This window comes from Pipistrellus hanaki (genome assembly GCF_964339955.1).
Source record: "Pipistrellus hanaki genome assembly, chromosome: 18".
Taxonomy (NCBI): domain Eukaryota; kingdom Metazoa; phylum Chordata; class Mammalia; order Chiroptera; family Vespertilionidae; genus Pipistrellus; species Pipistrellus hanaki.
The window spans coordinates 37348716-37366274 of NC_140520.1; the positions used below are offsets into that span (position 1 = coordinate 37348716).

Sequence of the window (17559 nt, forward strand, 5' to 3'; positions counted from 1 at the left end):
CACACACACACTCTCTCACACACTCTCACACACACTCACACACACACACACTCACTCATACACACACACACAAACACGCACACGCACACATTCTCTCTCTCACACACTCTCACACACACACACACACACACACACACACACTCTCTCCCACACACTCTCACACACACACACTCATACATACACACACACACTCACACACACACACACACACTCATACACACACACACACACACACACTCACACACACACACTCACACACACACGCACACGCGCACAGAGGCAGCTGAGGGGCTCCGTTCGATGCCCTGGCTGGAGGCCTGTGTCAGGTGGCCAGGCCAGGGTTTCTGGGTGTCGGTGTCTCATAGGACGAGGAGGTGCCTCCAGACGGCCTGGCTGCTCAGGGCTTGTTTTGAAAACAGACCAGCTTCCCTCCCTCACCACTGCCCTGCCCCCCACCCCCACAACCTCCCCTGTCCCCCCCTCCTCCCTCCCCTCACCCCCCCACCCCGTCCCCCTTCTTAAGTCTGTAGGATGTCACATTCTCAGAAAAGGAAACTTCTTCAGCCGAAAGGAATCGCTGGTTTTACTGTAAGTTATAACAGAGTTCGACATGCTCCTTAGTTTAATAATTTTAGGAAATAAATGTATGCAGATTCAGATCAAATCCCAGCCATTCATTTCAATGGGGTCTGTGTTTTTTTTTAAGTTTAAAAGTTTGATTTTGTTTCAAAGAATGACTCTTTGAATGTGACAGTTAATAATAAATAAGCACAGCTTAGTTCAAATGCCCGCTCAGTTGTAGGCTGACATGCGGGATCCAGAGAAAAGAGGCGAGTTACAAACCTGAATTCATCCCATGACAAAGCGGCCTTTGTGTGTGTGACTGAGGGCATGTGCTGCCCTGCCTGTCCCTGTCCTGCCTGTCCCTGCCTGTCCCTGCCCCTGCCCTGCCTGTCCCTGTCCCTGTCCCTGTCCCTGCCCCTGTCTGTCCCTGTCCCTGCCCCTGCCTGCCCCTGCCCCTGCCTGTCCCTGCCCCTGCCTGTCCCTGTCCCTGCCCCTGCCCCTGCCTGTCCCTGCCCCTGCCTGCCCCTGCCCCTGCCTGTCCCTGCCCCTGCCCCTGCCCTGCCTGCCCCTACCCCTGCCTGCCCCTGCCCCTGCCTGTCCCTGTCCCTGTCCCTGCCTGTCCCTGTCCCTGCCCCTGCCTGTCCCTGCCCCTGCCCTGCCCCTGCCCCTGCCTGCCCCTGCCCCTGCCTGTCCCTGCCCCTGCCCCTGCCCTGCCTGCCCCTGCCCCTGCCTGCCCCTGCCCCTGCCTGTCCCTGCCCCTGCCCCTGCCTGTCCCTGCCCCTGCCTGTCCCTGTCCCTGTCCCTGCCCCTGCCCCTGCCTGTCCCTGTCCCTGTCCCTGTCCCTGCCCCTGCCTGTCCCCGGCTCCTTCCAAACAGCCATGGTGACGTGCGGGGTCTGGCATCCCAAGGCGCAGGCTCCGGAGTTTGGGGTCCGGAGGGAGCAGGAGGGGCTGCTGACTGGTGTGAATGTAGCGAGAGCAATGGGACACGGCTCAGAGCCTGCCCGCGGCACCTGCCGGTGGGTGAGGCCCCGGCCCGGGTCACAGGTCGCGCTGCAATTCCCTGGGTGGTCCTGTGCCTGAGCGGACGGTGTGACCCTGTGCCAGGCAGCCCAGAGCAGCTCACACTTGGGGTCACTCAGAAAAGCCCCGCAGGCGTGAGGGGAGGATGGCAGAGCCTCCAGAGCTGCCCCGGGCAGCAGAGCCGTGTCCTGAGGGTCAGGCCCCGGCGACATGTCCCCCAAGGCCCCTGAGGTGACGGCGGTGCCCTGGGGGGGGGGCACGGGCCGGGCCGTTGGGGAGGGACTGGGGAAGGGACGGGCTGTGCAGGCTGAGTGCCGTCGGGGGAAGGGACCATCTGGATAAGGAGACACTCCTGTGGCTGGAAGAGAACCGGCCGCAGGGAGGACTGGCTCCACGGACTGGCGATGGCTGGCCTCACGGAGGACCGGGCTTACCACTCGCCTGAGAGGCAGCGCCTGCCCCGGTTCTGCCCGGGCGACTGGCAGGAGCCGCGTGGACCAGCACCGCCTCCCCCGCCGCCTCCCCCCCACCCCGCCGCCTCCCCCCCACCCCGCCGCCTCCCCCCCACCCCGCCGCCTCCCCCCCACCCCGCCGCCTCCCCCCCACCCCGCCGCCTCCCCCGCCGCCTCCCCCCCACCCCGCCGCCTCCCCCCCACCCCGCCGCCTCCCCCCCACCCCGCCGCCTCCCCCCGCCGCCTCCCCCCCACCCCGCCGCCTCCCCCCGCCGCCTCCCCCCACCCCACCGCCTCCCCCCGCCGCCTCCCCCCGCCGCCTCCCCCCGCCGCCTCCCCCGCCGCCTCCCCCCCACCCCACCGCCTCCCCCCGCCGCCTCCCCCCCACCCCACCGCCTCCCCCCCACTCGCCTCCCCCCCACCCCGCCGCCTCCCCCCCACCCCGCCGCCTCCCCCGCCGCCTCCCCCGCCGCCTCCCCCCCCGCCTCCCCCCCACCCCGCCGCCTCCCCCGCCGCCTCCCCCCCACCCCGCCGCCTCCCCCCCACCCCGCCGCCTCCCCCCGCCGCCTCCCCCCCACCCCGCCGCCTCCCCCCCACCCCGCCGCCTCCCCCGCCGCCTCCCCCCCACCCCGCCGCCTCCCCCCGCCGCCTCCCCCCCACCCCGCCGCCTCCCCCCGCCGCCTCCCCCCCACCCCGCCGCCTCCCCCGCCGCCTCCCCCCCACCCCGCCGCCTCCCCCCGCCGCCTCCCCCCCACCCCGCCGCCTCCCCCCGCCGCCTCCCCCCCACCCCGCCGCCTCCCCCCGCCGCCTCCCCCCCACCCCGCCGCCTCCCCCGCCGCCTCCCCCGCCGCCTCCCCCCCGCCTCCCCCCCACCCCGCCGCCTCCCCCGCCGCCTCCCCCCCACCCCGCCGCCTCCCCCCACTCGCCTCCCCCCCACCCCGCCGCCTCCCCCCACTCGCCTCCCCCCCACCCCGCCGCCTCCCCCGCCGCCTCCCCCCCACCCCGCCGCCTCCCCCCCACCCCGCCGCCTCCCCCGCCGCCTCCCCCCACCCCGCCGCCTCCCCCCACTCGCCTCCCCCCCACCCCGCCGCCTCCCCCGCCGCCTCCCCCCCACCCCGCCGCCTCCCCCGCCGCCTCCCCCCCACCCCGCCGCCTCCCCCTGCCGCCTCGCCCAGGCTTGGTCGTCCGCCGCGGGTGGGGGCCAAAACGGACATTTGCCAATTTCTCTCCGTTCACGGTGCTATTTCCATTTAACACATCGCAGAACGGGGAGCTAGGGAGAGGGAAGGACTGAGAGGGCCAGTTCCCGCAGCAGAGGGAGGGGACCCGTCCACACTGCGGGGGCCTCCGGGACCCTCAGCAGCACCCGGACGCTGTCTCGCCCGGAGCTCCGGTCCGGGGGCAGCAGGGCGGGCTGAGGCTTCCGGCCTCCTGGCCCCGGGGGTCCTGGTGCAGCTGAGAGGGGACACCGGTCCCCCGCCTCCTGAGCGGGGCTGGCTGCTCTGGAAGCTGCAGGGCGCCCCCCTCTCGGGAGCCGGCTCGCCGGGGGGCGGGGGGGTGCAGCCCTGCGGCGCCTCAGCCCCCATCGCCCACGGCCCGCGGTCCCCGGGCCACAGGGCGGGCGGGGGCTGTGGGGGCTTTGATCCCGCCAAGCACGTACGTCACAGGCGAGTGCTCTCGGCGTGGGCTGGGCACGCGGAGGGTTGCCAAACTGACAAACACACCCTCCCCAGGAAAGCCGTGAGCCTCCCTCCCCGAGCCCACGGCCCTCCCTCGCGGGCTCAGAGGGGCTCGCTGGGGGAGCTGGGCTTTCTCCGGAACCTTCCGTGCCGCGGGCAGTTACTCTGATGCTCATTTATGTTTTCTTGAGCGTCTGAGACGTGAAGCTCCCAGTCGTCACATTATCTTCTTGTCAAGCTTTGGGGGCGGGGAGCAGCCCAGCAGGGCGGGGGTGGGGGGGCCCTGCCTGATGCGGGTCCGGCTGGCGGGGGCGCAGGGCCCAAGAATGAGTGTGTCCAGACCCCGCCTGTCGTCAAATCCCCGGTGAGAAACGCACCGAGAACGACAGTGTCTGTGAAGTCTGCATATGACTCTGAACTTACTTTTAAACAGCATGGTAGCTACATTTTCAAACAATAGGCTCACGAATCAGCAAGTCCCTCTACACGTAAAGCCAGGAGCCCGGGTGTTAGACGTGGGACAGGCTCCAGAAGCGGGTCCCTGGGCTGGGGACGCAGAGAGGGCGCAGTGTCCCTCCAGCCTGTCCGCGAGCTCAGTGACCGAGTCCACTTCTCGGTGGAGGGGAGCCGCCCGAGGGTCTGCAGCCTGAGGGGCCGGAGGGCGTGTCATTGACAACAGGCCGTACTCCGCGGCGGCGAATTCCCCGCGTGGGCCTGGCCGCCCGGCCTGCAGGCAGACGCGGCCCCCGGGCAGGGGGTGAGCAGGCAGACGGGGCGCCCGGGCAGGGGTGAGCGGGCGGACGCGGCGCCCAGGCAGGGGTGAGCACGGGCCCTGGGGGAGGCCGGGAGAGGCAGGGCGTGGGCACAGGGAGTGGGACGGCAGCGCCTGGGCAGCTGCTCTGGTGACGAGGACACGGCCCGGCCACACCAGGAGGCCCTCCACCCAGGAACCGCTCCCCAGCCTTTTCTGTCCGTGTTTGCTGTGTTGGCACAGGTGCCCGGTCCTGGGCGGCGCTCAGAGCACAGGGAAAGCCGCAGGCCCTTCTGCCCGGCAGTGCGGCTGGTGCCTGGCTCCTGGGCTGGCGGGAGACCCCGCTGGACACGGCCGTCCGGGGCCCGGACCCCACACAGACGCGCCATCGGAGGGCCGGGCCTGTGCGCCAGGAGAGCCGAGCCCTGCTCCAGCCCCCCTCTTCCCTGCTCCCCTCCCCGGCTCGAAGTGAAAGCCGCAGCCTGACGACACTCGGGGTCCCCCGTGAGAGCTGAGGCCACCGTGCTCCCTCCCCGTGCTCTGAGAGGGAGGGGGAAGGGGTGGTGACCCCGCCGTCAGCTTCCTGTTTCCTGGGCCTTCCGACCGAGGCAGAGCCAGCTGTGCTGCTGCGGCCACTTGCACGTGTGCCCGAGGTCTCCTGGCCACTGCCCCTCCCTAGGCGGCCCCTCGGGGAAAAGGCCCTTTGACCCCAGCCCCCACCCCGGCCGAGGATCCAGGCAGCCCGATGGCAGGGCCAGTGGAGGCTCAGGGAAGAGACCACAGCGGGGGCGGCGCCTGTGTGTGTGTGTGTGTGTGTGTGTGTGTGTGTGTGCGCGCGCGCCGCGCAGATGGGAGATCTCGGGCACAGATAACCCGGCCTGGATGGCAGTGACAGGAAACCTCGGCGAGGAGGCAGCTGCGGGCCGGAGCCCGGTAACCGCACAGGAGGGGGGACCGGGCGACAGGGGTTGGGGTTGGGGGCGGGGCGACTGGGGGGGGAGGTCAGTGAGAGCCCCGGCTGCATGGGAGGAAGGGCCTCGAAGTCCCTTTCCTGCATCCCCCACCCCGCGCCCTCTGGGGGGGTGTCCTCTCTGAGTCTGCTCCTCACCTGGAGCCCGGGGTGGGCTGGAGCAGCGGGCAGCCCGGAGGCACTGGGGGCCATGGCAGGAGGGGGGCCAGGCGGGGGGCGGGGGGGGGGGAGGCAGGGCTGCCGTGAGCCCTGCTCCCTCTGGAGCAGCGGGGCTCCCTCTCCTCCTCCCTTTTCCACCGGCGGAGCCGGGGCCCCTTTACCATCGGTGAGGCTCAGGGTCCCCCAGAGGGGACAGGCCAGAGACGGACATGAGGATGGTGCTGGGGAGCCCCCAGGAGGGGCCTCACAGCCTGGGCTGTGAGGCTCCCGAGGGCGGGTGAAGGCTCGGGGACCGGGGTGGGGACAGGGACGGATGGCCAGACGGCCCAGGAGGAGGGACTGGCCAGACGGCATCATTCCTGACGGACCAGCTGCTCCCAGCGGCCATGGTTCGGGGTCTATTGGAGCGAGATGTTCTGTGCATTTGAGAGCCTTCCAGCCCCCAACCCGTCCCAGAAACCGCTGGGTACACATGTGTCACACACACACACACACACACACACACACACAGCACCCAGACGCCTTTCTCTACATGTGTCACACACACACACACACACACACACACACAGCACCCAGACGCCTTTCTCTACATGTGTCACACACACACACACACACAGCACCCAGAGGCCTTTCTCTACATGTGTCACACACACACACACACACACACACACACAGCACCCATGTCTTTCTCAGCATGTGTGACACACACACACAGCACCCATGTCTTTCTCTGCATGTGTGACACACACACACAGCACCTATGTCTTTCTCAGCATGTGTCACACACACACACACAGCACCCATGTCTTTCTCAGCATGTGTGACACACACACACACACAGCACCCATGTCTTTCTCAGCATGTGTGACACACACACACACACACACACAGCACCCAGATGCCTTTCTCTACTTGTGTCACACACACACACACACACACACAGCACCCATGTCTTTCTCTGCATGTGTCACACACACACACAGCACCCAAACGCCTTTCTCTGCATGTGTGACACATACACACACGCACGCACGCACACACACACACTGCGGACGTGATGTGCCGGCTCCCACGCTCCCTGTGCAGGATGCAGTGGCATCAGGAAAAGAGGGTGCTGGGAACCGAACCTGTGGAGCCAGGTGCGGATGGGCAGGCTTTTCACGGGTCAAACGTGGGGTCCACCTCCAAAGCCACGTGCTGAGCCGTCGCCAAATGAGGGGCTGGTCCCCGGCCTCGGGGCTGCGGGAGGCGGGATGCGGGCCCGGGACTCAGACACCCTCCGCCACCAAAGCGGCCGCAGGCTCTCTGGCCGGTGCGTGACACTGGCGGCCCCTCCCTGCTCAGCGGCGGCTGAGCCCTGCCCCTTGCTCCTCTCTGCCCGCACGGGGCCTGCACCTCCGGTGGGAACGGCGTGGGCGTGTGCCAGGCACTGTGCCGCTCCTGCTCAGGGGACCACGCCGCCTCCTCACAGCCCAGGACGGGCGGTGTTGGCTGCCTCAGGAGGAGGGGACTCCGCCGGGTGCTGGGCCGCCAGGACAGGGGCCACGGCAGCCAGGGCCACGCTTGTTTCCCAGTCTGAGGCTGGAAGCTGAGAGCCTGGGGCCGGCAGGGCTGGCTGCTCCTGAGGCTGGAGAACCCGTCTCCACCCTCTGTCCTCACAAGGCTGTCCTGTGTCTGTCCCGATTTCCCCTTCTTGTAGGACAGCGATCATCTGGGGTCAGTGCCACCCTTACAGCCTCATTTCAGCTGAATGAAGACCCCCACCTCCAAATACGGCCACATGCTGGGGTCCTGGGGTTAGGGTTACAACATAGGAATTTGGAGGGGGTGGCACAATCCAGCCCACAGCAGAAACAAAGGCTTGGTGAGCAATATGGGAATGAAAGCGCAAAAGAACGAACTGGGCTCGGCCGGCGGCGTGGCTCAGTGGTTGAGCCAGGGGGTCACGGTTCGATTCCCGGTCAGGGCACATGCCCGGGTTGTAGGCTCAATCCCCAGTGTGGGGTGTGCAGGACGCAGCCAGTCAATGATTCTCTCTCATCCTTGATGTTCCTATCTTTCTCCCTCCCTCTCCCTCTCTGAAATCAATAAAATATATTGAAAAAAGAATGAAAGCAGTGGAAACCGAGCTCGGTTTAGGAAGAGGCAGGAAGGGATAAAGGCTGCCCCATCCGCGGGATGCAGACGCATGGGGGCCTCTGGCTGCCACGGGGCTGGCTGCAGGCCCGTCCTGCCGCTCCCCAGGCATCTCAGCCAACCCAGGGGCCCAAGGCAACCATGAACCAAACCTGCTCAAACTGGCTTCAGTTTTCTGCTTTTAGATTGCATCTGCATCTTTTTAAAATGACAAAAGTCACGTGCGTTTGTTGTAAAAAGAGAAACCCTTGCAACTGCTTCCCATCTGGTCAGAGGATCTAACTAATGCCCACCCTCTTACCGCGAGTTCTAGCAGCACCCCTCATGCTGCAGCCTGGCCACGCCCACCTGCTGGCTGTGCAGACACCAGGCCCGCTCACCTCAGGCCCCTGGCACCTGCTGCTCCTCGGCCCTTTCCCCACCTCTCCGCTCAGGGAGGCCCTCTCACTCCCTCTGAAAGATGCGCCCCATCTCCTTGTCATTCTGTTCTTCATTTCCCTGACCACCAGGGAGACTATCTTTCTATGTGTTTACTAGAGGCCCGGGGCACGAAGAGGTTCGTGCAATAGGCCTTCTTTCCCTTCGCTTCCAGCACCGGTTTTTCTCCGGCCCCTGGGACCCAGGCCTTCGCTCCAGCCAGTCTGCCATCTTCGTCTTTGCTGCAGACTCTGGAGTCTGCAGTTTTGTCTTCACTGTGCACTCAGATCCCTTTGCCCCCCTCTCCTCCGCCCTCCCTCTCATAGCAGGCGTCCTGCCCTGCCCAGCCACTCCGTGCCTGGAGTAGCTGGGTGGCCACCATCTTTGGCCTTCTAATTTGCATACTCACTCTGATTGGCTATGGGCATAGCGGAGGTACCATCAATTTACACGTCTATTATTAGGTTAGATAAGCAGTCTATTCTCAGCTTTCATTTTTCACAGTATTACTGACGGACTCTTAACCTGTAAAAAGCTTTAAGAATGAAACTTCACTCTAGCTTGTTTGGCTCGGTGCATAGAGCGTCAGCCCTCTGATTGTACAGTCGCGGGGTTCGATTCCAGCCAAGGGCATGTAACTTGGTTGCAGGCTCAGGGGCAAGTTGCATGGGGGAGGCAACCAATCAATATGTCTCCCTCACATTGATGTTTCTCTCTCTGCCTCTTCCCTTCCTCTCCACTCTGTCCCTAAAAAACAAAACAAACAAGAAACAATGGAAAAATATCCTTCGGTGAGGATTAACAATAAAAAAAGAAGCTTTTCATCACAAAATTATTTACAACAGTGAAAAGTTGGTGACAGTGGCTGTGGCTGCTGCGTGGTTTTGACTTTTTTCCTCTACTTTCCTGCACTTTTATAACGAGTGGATTTCCTTGGAAATGAAAGGTGACCAGAGAAAAGTTTTAAAACTGATTGCACGAACCATACAAGTTTGACAGAAATAAAAATACAAGAAGGGGGAGGTTTGCCCGTAATTCTATTCCCTAAAAGCCAGTCCCGGGAGCCCTGCGAACGGGATGTGCAGGGGGTGGTGACGGACGAGCAGCCCCGAACAAAACATGAGCATTGGAAACCCACCTCCGAGGAGTGTGGGATCCCTGAACACGACCCCGTGGTTCAGGGCCCACTCAGGGTCCGGTTTCTGGAGGAGGCCGCACACTGAAATGAAGAGAGAGACTGGAAAAGAGTTAATTTGGGAAAATGGGGGACCAGGAGGGAGTCAATCTCTGTGGGAAGACTGCCACCAGGCTCTGGCCTTGCTCTCCCTTTTACGGAAGGACTAAATGAGAAGCGCCCGCGGGCCTCCTGGCCGAGGAGACCTGCAGTGAGGTCAGCGCCATGGGCTGGTGTCTCGCCTCTGCCCTGCCCGCTGCGGACGGAGCTGCTCAGGGAAAGGATGGCACCGAGGGGGGCGGGCGGCCTCCGCCGCGCGGTCAGTGGGCGGCCTCTCACCCGCACAGGCCCCTGCCTCCTGGGGACCCATGACTTCCTGTTTTCTCGTCCTCACCGCGTGTCCTCAGCGGTGGTGTCTGAGCCCGAGGGGGGGCTGGCAGGGGGGAACCCTAGGCTCAGGGTCGGGGGCGCAGAGCCGGTCGGGGCCCGGACACTGGCCGTCCTGCCTGGACTGGGAGCGTTAGGACCGTGTTGGTGCCGGAGGCCGGGCTGGGGCAGCACGGACTCGCCCGCTCTCCCTCGAAGGACTGGCTCTCGCGTTGGCCCTAACGTGCCTCCTGACAGGGGCCACAGAACCAGAGGAATGATGGATGGTCTTTGTGCTTCTGGAGGCAGACTTACAGCCAGCGCCGTGCTTCACAAACTGAAAACGCGAGTCCTCCGCCAGGGCCTGACGGGTGGTGAGCTCCCTGTAGCTGAAGAAGCAAGCTAGAGGGGCCAGAGAGGAGGCTCTTACAAAGGGGGCCAACCCCAACACCCCGGGGTAGCCTGCAGAGGCGGGCGGCCCCCCTGCTGCTGCGGCGCCCACAGCGCCCTCTGGAGGCGACGAGGCTGAGCCCTGGGGGCTCCCTGTGTCACTGAGAACACAGGCCTGGTGAGCCCCACGGGGGGACAGGCTCAGAGGTGAAGAACGTTGTCCCAGGACACAGAGCCAGGAAGAGGCAGAGGCAGGCTCTGAGTCTCCGTGTTCCTGGCCCTCGGGCTCTCGGTCCCCCCTCTTCCCCGGTGGCCTGGGGAGGCGGCGGGTGTGGCGGGAAAGAAGCAAATGAAGCCAAAACCACCGTCTGTGCTTTGGAGGTTGTGGGGGAGGGGCGTCGAGTGCAGCCTTCGGAGGAGCCGTGACTGGGACCACGGCCGGCTGTGGAGTTGGGGACGGGAGCTCTGTGTCCTGTCCTCAAAGGTGAGGGCACCGAGGCACCGAGGGAAGGGACCTCCGGAGTCAGGGGACCTGTAGGTGCACCCAGCCCCGCCCCTCTCGGGAGGGGGCCTAGGGGAGCGCCCGTCACTCCAGCCTCCGTGTGTCCTCCGACAAAGACACCCAGGGCCCAATCGCCGCCCCTGCCCCCTCCCGGCTGCCCTGGGACTCAAACGCATCAGGCGCCGGGAGGCATTTTAAGTGAAGAAACTCTGGGTGAGAGCAAGCCGAAGCCCTGGGACGAAGTGCACATCGGGGTTCAGATGAGAGGCCCCCTGAGCAGATGGGGGGAGGGAGTCCGACTGGAGGCGACGGGTACCAGGTGTCTGCAGGACCGAGCCCGTCCTCCCTGTGCACCCCGTCCTCCCTGTGCACCCCGTCCTCCCTGTGCACCCCGTCCTCCCTGTGCACCCCGTCCTCCCTGTGCACTCCGTCCTCCCTGTGCACCCCGTCCTCCCTGTGCACCCCGTCCTCCCTGTGCACCCCGTCCTCCCAGCACCAGGCGGACCGAGCCCGTCCTCCCTGTGCCGAGCTCCCGTCGGGCGGGGACAGACACACAGCACACAGCACACTGACAGACATCCCCGCCGGCCCCGCTCCGCCGGGCGGGCCTCCCCAGGCCGCCGGCCAGTCTTGCTGGGACTGGGTGGGTCCTCCCTGGGAGAGGGCCGAGGGTGTGGTGTGGCTCAGCTCTCTCCGGTAAGACACACGTTAGACGCGGTGAGCTGGATGGAGAGACATGGTCCTCTCTGCTCCCCGCATCTCCTCCGGGCGCCTCCCTGATTCGAGGCCGGAAGTAAAAACCGGAGAAACTGGGGGACTTTGCCCCGAAGGGCAGGGCCTGGGCTCGCGCCGGGCAGGAGGGGTGGCCTGGCCTGGCTCCGGGGCTGTGCCAGGCAGAGCGAGGTGTCCACAAGGGACTGCGGGAGGGCGGGAGAGCAGGAGGGAGACCCACAGAGCGCCAGGGCAGCGCCCTATGCGGCTGTCACTCAGGCCAGCACAGCCGTGCTGCGCCCACGGGAGGATTTCAGAGAGGGTGCTGCTGGCTGTCTGTGGGCTCCCTCCTCACCGGGGAGACAGGCTGTGGCCTGCGGCTGTCACTGCTTACCTGTGGGGCAACATCCGGGGCTGGTGAACGGCCAGAGCCCAGGTTCTCAGGCCGTCGGAGCTCCCCGAGATGTGTGAGGGGCCTCGCAGCCAACGTGCTGGCTGGTGATCTCATGGCTGCGAACCACTGAGGGTGCAGGTGGGGCCCCTGCCTCCCCAGGGTGCAAACCCCGCTCCGCTGTGGGGGTCTGAGTGTGCAAACCCTGCTCTGCTGTGGGGCCTGAGTGTGCAAACCCCACTCCCCTGTGGGGCCTGAGTGTGCAAACCCTGCTCCGCTGTGGGGGCCTGAGTGTGCAGACCCCGCTCCGCTGTGGGGCCTGAGTGTGCAAACCCCACTCCGCTGTGGGGCCTGAGTGTGCAAACCCCGCTCCCCTGTGGGGGCCTGAGTGTGCAAACCCCGCTCCCCTGTGGGGCCTGAGTGTGCAGGTCCAGCTCCTTGGCGGCTGCAGCTGCTTTTTGGTGGGCCTCAGAGGGACATGCTTTGCTGGGACTAAGCTGAGTCACCTGCACAGACACCTGTGTCCGCCTGGTGTCCTGTGCCTGAGGCTGGGCCTGGGCACCTGCCAGAAGACACCTGCCCAGCAACACGGACAGGGCAGACTTCAGTGTTTACATCTGCCGGTGTCTGTCCAGATGTGGGGGTTACCTCGGGGGAGGGGCTGTAAATATTTAATTAATTATATAGTTGAACTTGGCCCTGGGCCCTTCATAGAACTTTCTGGGCCACCCCTGCCCGCCTCAGCCCACTCCTCCCTCAGCCCGCTCCTCCCTCAGCCCGCTCCTCCCTCAGCCCGCTCCTCCCTCAGCCACTCCTCCCTCAGCCACTCCTCCCTCAGCCACTCCTCCCTCAGCCCACTCCTCCCTCAGCCACTCCTCCCTCAGCCCGCTCCTCCCTCAGCCCGCTCCTCCCTCAGCCCGCTCCTCCCTCAGCCCACTCCTCCCTCAGCCCACTCCTCCCTCAGCTACTCCTCCCTCAGCCCACTCCTCCCTCAGCCCACTCCTCCCTCAGCCCGCTCCTCCCTCAGCCCGCTCCTCCCTCAGCCCGCTCCTCCCTCAGCCCGCTCCTCCCTCAGCCCGCTCCTCCCTCAGCCCGCTCCTCCCTCAGCCCGCTCCTCCCTCAGCCCGCTCCTCCCTCAGCCCGCTCCTCCCTCAGCCCACTCCTCCCTCAGCCCACTCCTCCCTCAGCCCACTCCTCCCTCAGCCCGCTCCTCCCAGCACGGGCACAGCTGGCCGGCAGGGAGCCCCTCCCCCCACCCAGGCCAACCACACACACACCCTGTCGTTGGTCAGAAAACCAAGCTGCTCTTCGAAAAGAGAAAAGAAAAGCTGCCCCATTACTTACCCCCGCGGAGGCCACAGTCCACCCACCTGGGGCTCTGCCCGGCTCAAACAAACGCTCCTTCTTGTGGTTCGGAATCGGCTGTGCGGTCGCTTTCTGCTCTCACTTATGACAGCACCAGTGATTCCTTCCAGTGCCCCATAAATCCAGCGCCCCTCCTGTCCTACAGAGAGCACTCAGCCCAGCTTCGGTGTCCGGGGGCTCACAGCCCGGCCTGGGCCGCGGGCAGCCTGACCAGCAGGGCGGGCTTCCCCCGAAGGTGCCACCACACCCGGGGGACGTGGGCACGGTGCCCGGGGCTGAGGTCAAGGCGAAGGCAGACGATGCCGCCGTGGGTCCGCAGCATTGCAGCCAGAGGGGGGAGCACTCCGCGGGGCCAGGCTCCCGCCTGCATGTTCAGGGATGAGGCGGATGTTGGGAGCAGGTGGGGCTGGCGGTGGCGGGGGGAGGAACAGACAGCTGTGTCTGGAGGTCGTGGTGAGGCCGGGCGAGGCCATGGTGAGGATTGTGGGCTTCGCCCTCGGGAATGGCCGTCAGGGCGTCTGAGCGAGAACGTGGGGATTTTCAAGGCCGTCAGCTGCCGGGCCCCGGAGAGGCCGCCCTGGGGAGGGGCCACAGGTTTGAGGACGGAGTGACTGGGGCTCTGGGGTGCCTGGACCCCCTGCTCCCCTGGCTCCTGGGAGAAGCCAAAGCGTCACCTCTGCCAGGCGCAGTGGAGGAGGGAGGTGAGGGGGATGCGCTTGCTGTGAGCTCTGCTAACCCGGAAGTTCTCTGTGCCTCAGTGTCCAGGATGCTGTGGTGAGGAGCTGACCAGCCACTGCATGGAAGCAGGTCTGGCACAGAGTAAACACGGTTTAACAAGAGAGGCAGCTGAGCCCTGGCCGGTGTGGCTCAGTGGATAGAGGGTTGGCTTGTGGACTGACGGGTCCCAGTCTGATTCCGGTCAAGAGCACATACCCAGGTTGTGGGCTTGATCCCCAGTGGGGGGCGTGCAGGAGGCAGCAGGCCAAGGATTCTCTCTCATCATTGATGTTTCTATTTCTCCCTCTCTGAAATAAATCTATAGATATAGATATAGATATAGATATATTTAAAAGAGGCAGCTGAGCGAGGGTGAATAACTTGCCTCAAGTCAGTCAATGGGGATAAGACACCGCTCAAGGGCATGCTAGCGATTCCCTCAGTGGCCACCAGAGGGCGCCTTGGCACAGGGACGCATCTGGCATGTCACCTCCTGAAAAACCTGGCGGGGTGGCAGAGACAGACAGACGCTGCACCCTGTGGTGTGGGGTGAGTGGCCACACACGTTCCCAGTGGGAAGGAAAGTCTAGGCTACAGCCCCTGCCTTCTATTCACAGCTCAATGAGCTTTCAAATAAAATCCAACTTTTATTTAACCAGAATATTCACTGTATCTCTCCCCAGCCCACAGGCTCCAATGCAGTGCCAGCTAAACGTGCACCCTACAGTCGGGCAAACTGGCGTGGGGAGGCCCCTGGTGCTGTGGTGGGAGGGGCTTGAGCAGCGGGGCCTCTGACTGCTGTGTCGCTGCCTCTGACGGTCACAGATGGCGGCTGGGCTGCGGGGCAGAGAGGGAGAGAACAGAGGGAACAGCATGCGCCAAGCACAGAGGCACAGCGCGGGAGAGCAGTGTGCCCCGGATGGTCCAGGCGGGGGGGGAGGCAGAGGCGGCGGAGGGGGCACAGGAGGCGGGGGAGGGGGCCTGAGGCCATGAACTAGGCCCGGGAGCAGGAGGCGGCCAGGGTCGGGGGGAGGGGATGACCCACGGCTCCTCCGTCTGCTGCTCCTGAGGCCCCGGGCCCCCGGGAGGGAAGCCAGCACCAGAGCCACTGTCTCCCAGTTATAATGGAGTCGGAGGCTGGGCTGCCCTCCTTCCACCACCGCCTGTCTGTCCCTGTGGCGAGGCCTCAGGGAGCCACCCGGGAACTCCGATGGTGCCACCCTCTCAGACCTGGGCAGGCAGAGGCTTCCGGTGCGCGGCTCCCACGGGTGTGCACAGCCGGCTCCTGTGGCCCCAAGCTCTGCCCTGAGCGCAGCAGACAGACAGCTTCGGGCCCACCCCCCTCCCCCATCTCTCCCGGCTGCCCAGGCTTCGGGGCGCCACCAGGTGTCACGCCCGCTCCGGGGTTCCAGGGGGTGTGAGGGAGGGGGGTCAGGGGGAGAACGGGGGGTAGATCCAGCGCCTTGCCATGGTTTCCGTGTCCAGTCGTGGGGCCCCCGGGGTCGTGTCTGTCCCCAGGGCCTGGCTGACCGCCCTCTCTCCGCACAGAGGCCCAGAGCTTCGGCTTGCTGGACCCCAAGCTGTGCTACTTGCTGGACGGGATCCTGTTCATCTACGGCGTCATCATCACCGCCCTGTTCCTGCGGGCCAAGGTGCGTGCTCAGGGGGCTGGCCGGGGGAGGGGGTTCCTGCGGCCTGGCGTGCCCTTTGGGGGCGGGGGCGGGGCTGGGGGGGCCTGAGCCACAGTGTTCAGGTGGGAGGTCCTGGTGGGAGCACCTTAGTCAGGAGCTCTGCCCTGCGGCACCCCGGTGTGTGTGTGTGTGTGTGTGGGGGGGGGCGGTCAGGTGCCCCTGGCAGGAAATGGCCGGATGCTTCAGGCAGTGGGAGCAGAGAGGGGGGCCCTGAGGTCTCCCCAGGTCCCTGTCCAGCAGCCGGTGCAGGCCTGGCAGGAAGTGGAGGGGGCCCAGAGCAGGGTCTCCACGGGCCTTGCAGGGCCTGGCTTTCTCGGGGGGGAAGCTGGGGGAGGGGGGGGTGGCCCTGAGGGATGGGGAGGAGGGTGAGAAGGAGGGGGCTGCACCTTGCTCTCCACAGCACCCGCCTCGGCTGTTTGGAGCTCGGGCCGCGGGAACCTCTATCTGAGGAGCAGCGCTGCTGCCTCCTTTCCGAGCGAACAGCCGCCGTCCGGTGCCGGCTCTGCCCGGGGTGGGGCTCTGGCTGCGGCAGGCGGGCAGGAGGGGCTGTGCACTGGTGGGGCCTCTAGACGCCAATCCGTGCCGGCCGCCCTGGCCCTGGGCGCACCGTCAGGCGGGGCCCTGTGCAGCCACGGCCGGCGGGCGCCCTCCGCCTGGGGGCAGGGCCTGCGGGTGGCCTCGCCCTGACGCCGCCCGCCCGCCCGCCCGCGGCACGGGCTGCAGGTCCCCGGAGGCGGACAGTCCAGGGCGGACAGACGGCGCTCCTGGGGGCAGTGACACTGCGGGTGGTGGGCCGGGCGCTCACGCTCTGCTCTCCCTCCAGTTCGGCCGGAGCGCGGACAGCCCGGAGCAAATGCAGGGCCCCAGCCAGGTCTACAACGTGAGTCACCCTCCCCCCCACCCCCACCCCCGCAGCCCGCGAGGCCGCACCGCCGGCCACCGGCTTGGGTTCTCCTGGGGAAACGCTGTCCTGGTACAGACCCACAGTCAGGACTGGGTGCCCGGACAGCGCCTGCTCAGCACACTGGCTGGTGCTCGGATACAGGCTGGCGTGGGAGGAGGTGGGGGCAGAGGGCGGGTGGGGGTGAGGAGGGGGTGGAGGCTGGTGGGGTGAGGGTAGAGGTGGCATGGGAATGGGAGGACCTCACTGGGTGGCACTCCTGTGCACTGGGCTTCAGTCACACTGATCGCTGCCCCTGCCGTGGTCACGCCCGCATGTGCTCTGAGACGCTGGCACCCGGGGGCCCGTCACCGCCCGCCCAGCCCGCTCCTCCCGAGAGCTGGGGCCACCGCCTCTGACCCCTTCCGTTTCAGGAGCTCAACCTGGGGAGGAGAGAGGAGTACGACCTTCTGGACAAGAGGCGTGGCCGGGACCCCGAGATGGGCGGGAAACAGGTCGGAGTTCCTCTTTCTGCCTGTGTGAGTGTGTGTGTGTGTGTGTGTGAGAGAGAGAGAATGTGTCAGAGTGTGTGTGTGTGTGTGTGTGTGTGTGAGAGAGAGAGAGAGAATGTGTCAGAGTGTGTGTGTGTGTGTGTGTGAGAGAGAGAGAATGTGTCAGAGTGTGTGTGTGTGTGTGTGTGTGAGAGAGAGAGAGAGAGAGAGAGAGAATGTGTCAGAGTGTGTGTGTGTGTGTGTGAGAGAGAGAGAATGTGTCAGAGTGTGTGTGTGTGTGAGAGAGAGAATGTGTCAGAGTGTGTGTGTGTGTGTGTGTGTGTGAGAGAGAGAGAGAGAGAGAATGTGTCAGAGTGTGTGTGTGTGTGTGTGTGAGAGAGAGAATGTGTCAGAGAGTGTGTGTGTGTGTGTGTGTGAGAGAGAGAGAGAATGTGTCAGAGTGTGTGTGTGTGTGTGTGAGAGAGAGAGAGAATGTGTCAGAGTGTGTGTGTGTGTGAGTGTGTGTGTGTGAGAGAGAATGTGTCAGAGTGTGTGTGTGTGTGTGAGTGTATGTGTGTGTGTGAATGTGTGTGTGAGAGTGTGTCTCTGTGTGTGAGTGTGTGTGTTAGTGTGTGAGTGTGTGTGAGAATGTGTCAGTGTGTGTGTGTCAGTGTGTGTTAGTGTGTGAGTGAGTGTGTGTGTATGAGAATGTGTCAGAGTGTGTCTCTGTG

At 65.3% G+C, this 17559-nt stretch overlaps 1 protein-coding gene across 1 annotated transcript in view; it reads left to right on the forward strand.

The window, feature by feature from the left end:
- CD247 (CD247 molecule) overlaps nt 1-17559 on the forward strand; it is a 66672-nt gene that overhangs the window by 43845 nt on the left and 5268 nt on the right. The window contains exons 2-4 of the mRNA XM_084867195.1: nt 15315-15418; nt 16281-16337; nt 16772-16852. Coding sequence (XP_084723321.1) covers nt 15315-15418; nt 16281-16337; nt 16772-16852 — 242 coding nt within the window. The remainder of the gene's footprint in view (nt 1-15314; nt 15419-16280; nt 16338-16771; nt 16853-17559) is intronic.